Source organism: Echinops telfairi, unplaced genomic scaffold (assembly GCF_000313985.2).
Source record: "Echinops telfairi isolate 266 unplaced genomic scaffold, ASM31398v2 ScPeMD7_2291;HRSCAF=2852, whole genome shotgun sequence".
NCBI classification, from domain to species: domain Eukaryota; kingdom Metazoa; phylum Chordata; class Mammalia; order Afrosoricida; family Tenrecidae; genus Echinops; species Echinops telfairi.
The window spans coordinates 25122096-25132791 of record NW_022106189.1 but is presented as its reverse complement, the minus strand read 5'-3'; the positions used below and the strand labels follow the sequence as shown (position 1 = coordinate 25132791).

Here is a 10696-nt window from a genome sequence, read left to right as displayed (position 1 = left end):
GGGTATGCTGGCGTTCCAAAGTAGACATGCTCACCCGTTGTCATCAAGTCGATTAGGATGCACATTGATCCTCTATAGATCCTATATATAGATCGTGTATAGCGGTGCTGAGGCTGTACGTTTTTACGGAAGCAGATAACTTCAGTTTTCTCCTGCGGAGTAGCCAGTAGGTTTGAACCACCGACCTTGAGTGATGCTTAGCTCGGTTTTAGTCCATCACTCCCCTATCTGGGAGGCAGTATGACACAATGTGTTGTCACTGAACTCTCAGTAGTGCTTAACTAAGTGGATTGGCAAATCAGAAAGACCCAACTGTTCTCAGGTTTTATTTGATGGCTTTTTGAATTTCATTTGGGAAGCACCATGGTTAGACCTCACACTGGACATGAGAGAGGTCTTATCTTAGTGGGTGTCTGTTTTTAAGGAAGACTTGGTTTCCTGCCTGTGTGGTAATTGTCAAAAAAACAAAAGGGGAGGGGACCTTTTCTTGGCTGTCTTATTGGACTTGGCTCCCTCTTGAAAGCTATTTTTCTTTTTTGTTCTCCAAACTTGCTGAGTCTCCCTTATAGGCAGTATTCTTTTGAGTGAAGCTTCGCTTTCAGGTGCAAAGTTCTAATCACTGAGCTCTGAGCTCAGACAAAGAGTGACAGCTGGCCAAGGCCACCGGCCATCTCCTTAGATCAGACACTGCCTGCATCGGAGGTCTGGCTCTTTCAGCTGACTTCATGGAGGCCACTCCACAGCTCAGCCCACGTTAATGACTTTCTGCCTTTCCCATTCTGAGCCAGAATGGAACCGAGGACATACGGGTGAAAGGTTTCCCTAACCCATTACGAATTCCCTCAGCCAAACTGTTCCCAATGGTGTCCTGAGCAATTACTTTACCATTTAATTCCGCGTGGCTTCTCTCTGGGAGCTGCAGTGAGCATTATTTCTTTAAAAATAATTTTTTGGAGAGGGAAGAAACACGTTTCGCTACGCTGAAGGTAAGCAAAAAAATGTATTTGACACCTCAGGTAATGGGGATTTTTCTTTTCTTTCTTTCTTTTTGGTCATCCTGTTCTGACTCACCTCGATTGAAAATTGCATTTTTTACCATATTTCATTCCCAAAGCAGCTTTTCATAATTTCAATCTCCTGTTCAACTGGACATTTCGGATGATTATAGCCACATGCCAGACATGACAGCATTTCTCTCTGGGAGCATGCTAACTGTATTTACTAGCTATTAGCATCCAGCCTGAGAATTGCATTCAGCAGCTCGGACCGGACGCTTCTTTGCAATGACTGTGGCAGCCGAGACGGTAGAAGTTAGGGAATTTCCCCTATGCAGTTTTCTTACTCCCCTTTAAAGACTAGCTCCCTCTCCTGTCATGCAGTTCCACATAAACGGAAGAGAACTTTCTTTAAACGACTTAACAACAACAAAAGTTGTGCTGCGAGTGGGGCTTTAGTCATCTACACCTCCACACTTTCATGGTACACAGGATTGTATTTTTAAAAGCAACTGTGCCAAGAATAGAAACAGAGTGCAAGAAAGAGGGAGAGAGGTAAGGGGAGAAGGGAGAATTGCTATTACTTGAAGTGGTCGTTCATAAGTAACATACTTGTGTATACACAATAGGCACAGGCTGTCTGTCCCCGGCTTATGAACCAGATGAGTTGCTAAGTGGAATTTGTAAGTAAATAAGTCCGAACAGGTTCATTGGGTCTCTCCTTAGCCTTACTGATAAGCACCGTAAAGGCGTAACACCGTCACTTGCGATGAGTAAGGGTGAATGTGAGGAAGAATTTGTTGAGAGTGGTGTGGGTCCATATTTTTCAAAAACTCAAGTTCATTGGCATCGAGTAGATGCCGAATCATAGCAACCCGGCAGGACAGGATAGAACTGCCCCTGTACGTTTCCAAGACTGTAACTCTTTAGGGGAGTAGAACGCCCCATGGCAGAGCCCTTACAAGTTGTCTGAAAGTCAGATCCTTGTGACTCCCGGGGCCTAACTGTACTGTGATCTACATAAAGCTGAAAGAAACAGGCTCCGCGTTCTTGTTTCTCAGACCTGCTTTTTGTCTCCTGAGAGTTTGGGACACGCCTAGGACTGATGACGTGGGTGCTTTGGACAAGCTGTGGTTTTGCTTCACACCTGCTTGAGTGAACCTGTAGCTTTCTCTCTCCTTGTTTCCTTTTTTCTTTATGCAGGAAATTTCAATGACAAGGACAGCCAATGGCTCGTGGTCTTAGAAGAACTGCTTAGACGATGTGTGTTCCCTGAGCTGTAAACACGTGGCCGAGCTGCAAGTGTGCTCAGCGCTGCATGATGAATTGGATGGCTGCAGACCGGAGGCAAAAGAAATAATTGTCTCATTTTCGTGGTGATTTGCTTAACTGGTGGGACCATGCCAGAACGGCTAGCGGACATGCTCTTGGATCTCTGGACGCCATTAATAATATTATGGATCACGCTTCCCCCTTGCATTTACATGGCTCCAGTGAATCAGTCTCAAGTGTTAATGAGTGGCTCCTCTTTGGGACGAAACCAGCTGAGTGAAGAACAGAGGGTTTTGAACCGCTCCAAAAGAGGCTGGGTTTGGAATCAAATGTTTGTCCTGGAAGAGTTCTCTGGACCGGAACCGATTCTTGTTGGCCGGGTAAGTACTGATTTTAAGAACCCCATTTCAGCGTCTGCTTGTAGCCTTCAGAGCCCGTACCCTAGACTCTTCACAGCTGTTGGCAGGTTGGGCTGTAAGTCTTCGAAGCCACAGGGTTGGGTAGATAACCAGTCCCTTTCCAGAGGAGTTTGAATAATCGTCGAAGTGTAGTCTTGAATGTGGACACATCGGATGTCCAGCCAAAGCTAATCGCCCTGCTTTGTCCACCTCACACAAGAAATCTGAATGCCAAATCTTGTCTATAGCATTGAGTGTTTGAAGAAGTATATCTTTTTGCTCAGTTTGAATTCCCACCATCACAGTTCTTGGGTGGGGTGGGGTGGAGGGAGCATTCTGCTGTTTTCCTTTGATACCAGGAATTTCTAATCACAGGTCTGTTTGTTTGTTTGAATCATTCACTTAGAGTGGAGTGAAGCCCCTGGTGATGTCGTGGTGACCCCGTTGGGCTGCTAATTGCAAGGTTAGCTGTTCGAAACTACCTGTGGCCCCAAGGGAGAAAAAGGAAGCTTTCTACTCCTAGAAAGAAAATAATTACAATTTCAGAAATCCACAGAGGCAGTTCTGCCCTGTCCTAGAGGATCACTGTGAGTTAGGATCTACCTGACGGTAGTGTGTCTGGGTTTTAGGGAGGAATAAGGCAGAGGAGAGTGAACTAGAGTTGGAAAGAGTGCTTTGTTCTCTAGTAGGACCCGGACCGCAATGCTAGCACTCTAGAAGGAGCTGTCGAGATGCAGCCGAGTTTCCGAAATCAATGTTTCCTGTAAGAAATAACTGAAAATGAATTCATCCATTCTCAACCACCAAGTTTTTACCCTAACATTGCCTTTCTATACAAAACATTGCACAGAAATTTCAAAGCAAATAAGTTCAGAGTTAAATGATATAATTTAAATAAGAAACGCAACATTTTAAAAGTTCTTCACAACTGCAGTGTGACCCATACCTAGAGACTGAGGATCTGGGTCTGTGGACTCGGATGTGCAGAGGAGGGATGGAGAGTCAGTGTTTGGAAGGGGAATCCCCTTTCAAAAAATCAACTGCTAGCTGCTTTTCAGGAGCTCCCCCACCCCCCTGCCCTCTTATTTGCTTGTTTTTTTGTTTGTTTGTTTGTTTGTTTGTTTTCCCACTAGGATTTGGCTGTCTTTCTCTTAAAAAAAAATCTGTCTAATGTGGTCTGCTGTTGGCGTTCCCTTAACTGTTTTCTAAAAGGGTTTACTATATTATCATCAGCCGTATTGATAACACGGTTAACAAGTTCCTTATCATGATGATTCTTTTCAAAAAGCTCTCTTATCGTGATTCTTTTCAAAAAACGCTTTCTTAGGAGTCATGAGTTTTTTTAAATCTAAAACCAGTAAAAAAAAAAATGACAAAAACTAAGAAAAATATAGCAAAACGCATGGAACACAGCCGCAAAAGGTTTAAACAAAGCTTACTAACTAACACCAAGTGACCGAAACATGAACTGCTTTTGTTTACAAACACCGCATGCATGCTTCGGGTTGAATTCTGATGTTTTTTTCGAGCTCCAATGCAAAATTTTGTCAACATTTTGAGTCAAAATCCGATTGTGTCGAGTCCTGATGTGGTCGAATACCGGGTTCTACTGTAGAGTGAGCCAAACTCTGCCACAAGGGTAAGAGAAATGAATTCATTCATCATCAGGTACCATCAGAAGACTGGAATCAACATCTTTGGTTGGAAGGGTCTGTGGTGAGTGAGCCTGGACTGCCTTGGTTTGGTCGTTGGTAGCAGGTAGGGAAATAACCCTTACGTCTCCATGAGCCACCTCCTTTTGTGCAGCACTCTGAGTTCGTGAAGGGCCACGCACCTTTAAGCCTATTTCCAGGCCAGGGTGGTGAGACTTAGTCTGCCATCCTTTGGCCATGTGGTCAGGAGGGATCAGTCCCTAGAGAAGGCTATGAAGCTTGGTTAATTAAAGGGGCAGCGAAGAAGAAGGCCCTTAATGAGATGGATCGACACAGTGGCTGCCCCAATGGGCTCAACTATACGAACACTTCGTGAGAATGGCTTCAGACGGGGCGGCCTTTCGTTAGGTCATACATAGGATGGTTATGAATCAGAACCAACTCCACGACACCTAAGAACAACAACAGCAACAACAACCACATGCATGTTTAATTCTCAAACTTCTGTTAATGTTGACACTCAGTGGAATCCTGGCTGGAATTCTGAGGGCAAACCTGCCAGTGGCTGATCTTTTTTTGGTAATTGATATTCAGAAGTGAATCAAGCTTATGTTATTTATTTCCAAGTGTAGCAATTTAAATATACATATATACATATATATATAATTAAATATTGACTTTTTGTGGTTAACTCTTTGTGGTTCGCTAGGAATTCCTGATTGTATTCTTGCTTCTACCCTCATTGCTTTGAGAAAGTAATTGAGTGTTTGAAGCATGCATTTTCCCCTCATTGCCCACAGGCTCCACTCCACCTAGAGAGGCCGGATGAGAAAGTGTCACAGGAAGCCCACTTGTGCCTAGATGTGGCCTTGAGATGTACAGAGCTGCCAAGGAACACATGTCAGCAGTAACACTAGCCATGCTGAGTGCAGGTGCAGCAAGAGATTGTCATGCGAATAAGACTTACATAGTGGTGGCTGAACGGACACCTGTGCTCGATGCTATGAGGCAGTGGGGTGGGATTGGTGCCATACGGCTGGTCACACCCAGTCACCATAGAAAACCTCATCTCTGTCTTTAATAGAATAATTCACAGAAAGAAACATACAAATAGACTCCACTTATATTTATTGAGCCCTTCCCATGCAATGGACACTTGTTTAGACAAATGGGGGGGGGGGGAGGCGGGGAATCAATGAACAAAAGCATGCTCTCTTCCCTGAAAGAAGTCACATTTGGACCAATAATGAAAGTTTCATGAAATGTTAAGAACTAATACATGAAATGTGGAGAATCAAACTCTCCTACAGGTTTCTTCTTAGAATGAAGTTTACAAAGCACAGTGCCTTTGGACCGTGCAGGTTAGATACATGGAGTTTTGTGACAGGTACAAGGCCCTCAATAGTGTAGCACTCTTTTCATTTCCTTCTGGGTTTCTGGGACCCATTCTTCCTTCTTCCCTGCCCCTTCCTACCCTCGGAGTTATGTTTTGCGACAAATGCTTTCCTTTTGGTTTTGTGTGGCTACTTGTTCTGAAGAGTAATTCCCCTCACACTCTGCACCCCCCTTCACCCCCCCCCCCATGTTGTTTTTCACTTTATAGCTCTGTCTGTTGTTTGCCTTCCAGGTGATCCCCCTAAGTGGGTTCATTTCCAGGTTTTAGGGTATAGAAGGGTCACAGTCTCTGGTGTTCCCCCAGTCTGTATCAACCTTGCATCCAACAGATTTTTTTGTGTATGCTTGATACAAGCTCAGGTAGCAGAAAACCCTAACTTGAGCTGACTTGAGGCTATTTATAGTCATAATGCATCCCATTGACTTTGACTATTCAGATAGTTGACTGCAGAAATGTTAATTTGCTTGCTTACAGGTTACTGCCTCAGACCTAGCTGAAGGTGTGACTTACTATACAGTTTATAGACCTTAATGGGATTGTAAATGTGAGCACTTCTGACATCTAACACGCATCTAGCCCGGCGAGTTTGCGGTATGGACTGCCTGAGACTAAGACTTAGATAGATGAATAAACCAGGCTCAGAGAACTCATAAATTCTCCACCTGCATTAGGATTTGATGGAAACTTCTCAGGGCCATAATTATAGCCACTATTCCCTATTACACCTCAGCAACTAGAGACCCTGAGCTCCAAGCTGCGATTTGAACCTGATAGTGACTGAGTATAGAATGCAAGGTCCTTAAATTCTGACCTTCTGGCTATTCTGAACTTCCTTAACAAGCCCTAAGGCAAGTCATTTTTGTACTGTATGAAATTCTGGAAATGCATACATACATAATAAGATGGGTCCCTTTTCCCGGTTTCTTTTATTTAACCCTTTATGGAGGTATTCATTCTTACTCTGTCTGTAAATAAATCAAGCACGCCACATACAACTTGCCCGGGAGGACTTCCATGTTTATTGCAATAAATTAATCAATTAAAGACAGGCTTGCTTAGGACCCATAGAGTTTGCTGATTAATCTCACCACCATTCCTTAAAGAAGTAATACAGGTAGAAGCAAGCGGCCGTGCATTCAGCATCCTTTCCTGACTTAGTATTGTTGAGATTCTTGAGTTTCCCTAGATGACAACAACATCCCTAATGAACCCTATGTTTGGGTCAGCCGCTCTATAGATTGAACTCACTGCCATCAAGTTGATTCTGACTACAAGCTAGGGTAGAATTGCCCCTGTGTGTTTTCAACATTGTAACTCTTTATGGAAGTAGAAAATTTCATCTTTCCCACATGGAGCGGCTGGTGGTTTTGAACTAGCAACCTTGCAGGTAGCAGCCTAACATGGAACCCACAGCAGAGGAGACCTGGTAGCATAGTAGATTATGCATTGGGCTGCTAACTCAATGGTTGGCAGTTCTAAACGACCACCTGCCAAATGGAAGGAAGTTGCAGCTTTCAACTCCTGTAAAGTTGTACCGTCTTAGAAACTCACAGGGACAGTGGATGCGATGACAAGTAATTTGGAGTGGGGAGCTTTATAGATTTGTCCTTGTCCTGTGCCCTGTTGCTCATGGGCACAGAGAAGAACTGCCCTATTGGGTTTGAGATGCAGCTTGCCAGGCCTCTTTTCACTCTCCGAGATGCCACTGGGTGGGTCCAAATGGCCAACTTTTTAGCTGGCGGTCCAGCATTTACCTGCACTGCACACACACTCCTTTCTTACCCTTTACCTCGGTCAATTTCCCAATCAACAACAGCATCCACAGTTCAATGAGGGGAAGGGATATTTGCTAAACATTCCTGGTTGTACATATTGTCTCCTAAGAAAATTGCTCCTGAATTATTATAGTGAAGCATTTGAGGATTTGGGGATATAGCTAAAGCAACAAGAAATTTCAGACAGACTGCTTCTGCTTGTTAGTCAGGCGGAGTGTGGGAATGCTCCGTAGCTCAGTGCCCACCAGGGCTTGCCATTGCTTTATCTCTGTGCACACTCTTCCACATCCAGCTCTTTAAATGACTCCACTGCCAAGCTTCTCTGCAGGAACCCACCAAGAAGTATCAGTTACTGCATCGGCCTACTTGCTCTTTAAAGGGCCCGTAGGTGGCAAGTCACCCTCGTGGGGCCTCTTGCCTGGCAGGCAGGAGTTCAAGCTCCAGGGCCTGGCTCTTCAGAGTTTCCATGACCTCCTGACTTTATCCACCTTTTGTGATCATTGCATTGTTCTGCAGCAGATGCAGAAGGAAGAGCATCCAGGGGGAATCTCCAGTGACTTGAATCCTGTGTTTCCACTTTCTGCCTGAGTGACAATGAGAAAGTTATAAAACATCATGAATCGTTTTTCCAAATAAGATACATTTAGAATCTATCATTTTAAAAATCCTCACCACCATCGATTTGATGCTGATTCATGGGTGACCCTATTGAGCAGAGTAGAACTGGCCCTGTATGTTTCTGAGGCTGTAAGTCTTTACAGGAGCTGAAAGCTTCACTTTCCCCTGTGGAGTGACTGGTGGTTGGAACTGCCGACCTCGCGGTTAGCAGTTCAATGCATAATTCAGTACACTACAAGGAGGAGAGACTGAAGGTACAATGGATGCATAATACTTGGTACACAGTATTCTGTGGTCATGATTATATTCTGAATTGTGTGTGTGTGTGTGTGTTTATATTTGGAATGGTGGACAAACTAAAAAATACAACACTAAGTAAAACAATACAACACTGAGTGAACTCCATAATCTGACATCCCAAGAAAGGTACCTTCATCGGTCCTACTTGATTAAGGTGAAGAACGTGTTGCCATTATAGCTTGACGGTGACAGTGTAGGTAATTTCCACTGGTGGCATGGAAAGCTAGGTGTGGCAGCTGGGAAGAAGGCCTTATACTAACTTGTACAGATAGAGCAAGAGGACTAAGGGTTCCCTTCATCAGAACCAACATCAGCCTTTATTGTTCTTTCTGAATTAGAATGAAGCTAAACGTCATATCCCTGGAGAGGTCTTCCTTGTTTCTCACTGCCCAAATCATAACTGCCCCTCCTCTGTATCCCATAGCCTTTATCTGTGCTTTATTCTTGTCATCTTCCTGGTAATCACTCTATCATGTGCCCCGGCCTTTCTGGGGCGTGTCTCCCACTAGAATGCAAGTTGCATAAAGAAAAAGAATTTGGTTTCCTTTGTTCTTTATTCCGTATCCTCCAAACCTAGACCATTACCTGCATATAGAAAGTACTCCGATGAACATTTCGCACGACTGGATTAGGGGCCATTCACTTAAATAAGAAAGCCATTTACACAAGGGGTATAAACTCAATAGGATTTACTACAAATATTGTTTCTCAATAATGGGACCAATATATTGCTTCGGTGTTCTCTCCGTCTTATTGGTGTTGTATAGGCAAGTTGGGTAGTTTCCAATACCTGTCCTTGTACTGATTTTACATGGGCTACTTTGAGGTGGTGACAGTGGAGAAGGTGTCTTGTTAAAGCCATTCTCTTTGGAGGAAGCTGCCAGGAATATATTTATAAACGCTACCTCCCTACCATAGTGTGAAGCAACACAGGACGGTGAGTTCGGTAGCTTCTAATCCATTGCATGTGGCATATAAACCTGCTTTCTAGATTCCTAAATTAACAACAACAAGCTGAACACACCCCATTTTTTCCTCGAGCCCTCTGGTGGGACAAAATAGAGATGGGCCTATTTATACACATCTAAGAAATAAATAAACCCACACCACTTGCTGTTGAGTTCATTGGACTTATGTGGACCCCATGTTACAGGATAGATTCACTCCCCTGGGTTTTCTTGGCTGGTAATACTGATGAGGCCACGGCTTTCTTGTATGCTGCCTCTGGGTAGGATTGAACCATCCTTATGATTACTAGTTGAATGCAAACTGTTTGTACCCCACCCAGTGGCCTTTGTAACCATAAACCTGTGAACAATTTTGATTCCCAATGGTAGTATTGATGCTCTCTGGCAACAGTGGCAGACTACAGCATAGCTTAGGAGACCCTTAAACCAAATATGTCATTTGTCCTGGTCTTAAAGGCAGAAAAAGACACCTGTGATCGTTTTGTGATCGGTTCAATAAATCTTGCAACTGAGATTAAAAAAAAAAAGCAAGCCTTGAACAATGCCTGTGCAGGTGTTAAGGTAGACACTTGATGTCATCACAAGAGCTGTTCCTCTTCACCCGGGAAGGTGACTTAGTGAGTCTTCACAAACATTTAGTGAGCACTTATTGTGTTAGGCCAAGGGGTTCGTAGCTCTGAGTGAACCCAGATTCATGCTTTCTGTGATGGCGTGTAAGGGCAACAAACCAAGCAAGCAACCAAGCAAACAAAAAATGTCACTGTCATTGAGTTCATGCCAGCTGAGAGCAGCAGATTAGAACTCCCCCGTGGGGTTCAGAGATTGTAGATCCTTATGAGAGTAAGAAGCCTCATCTTTCTGTTGTGAGTCATGATTGACGGGGAACTGCTGACCTTGTGGTTAGCAGCCCAACATATTATGCCACCAGAGGGAGACAAAGGGGTGCTTTGGTACAATGATAAGCTCTCAGCTGCTATATAACAAGGTTGGCAGTTTGAACCCATCAGCTGCTCTGTGGCTGAAAGACCTAGAAATCTGCTCCCCTATGCAGATGCCAGCATAGAAACCCCTATAGAGTCATTCTCTCTGTCTGAAAGAGTCTCCCTCACTCGGAATTGACTCAGCGGCACACGACAAGAACAACATTGAAAAGCAAACATATGCACAAAGGCCACAGTAAATTGAGATAATTGTTCTGAAGGTAAGAAATATAGTTCTTTGGACACACATGCAGAGGCAGCTGATCCGTTCTCTGAGATGGTGGGAGCTTCCCTGAAAGAGTAGCCAGTGAGCTGAGAATCATTCATCAGGCTGCAGGGCTG

At 44.0% G+C, this 10696-nt stretch overlaps 1 protein-coding gene across 2 annotated transcripts in view; it reads left to right on the top strand.

Annotated features, from left to right (window-relative positions):
• CDH8 (cadherin 8) overlaps positions 1-10696 on the top strand; it is a 472175-nt gene that overhangs the window by 13434 nt on the left and 448045 nt on the right. For both annotated transcript variants that reach the window (XM_045293654.1, XM_004704627.2), the window contains exon 2: positions 2199-2647. In XM_045293654.1, coding sequence (XP_045149589.1) covers positions 2396-2647 — 252 coding nt within the window. In that variant the 5' untranslated portion in view covers positions 2199-2395. The remainder of the gene's footprint in view (positions 1-2198; positions 2648-10696) is intronic.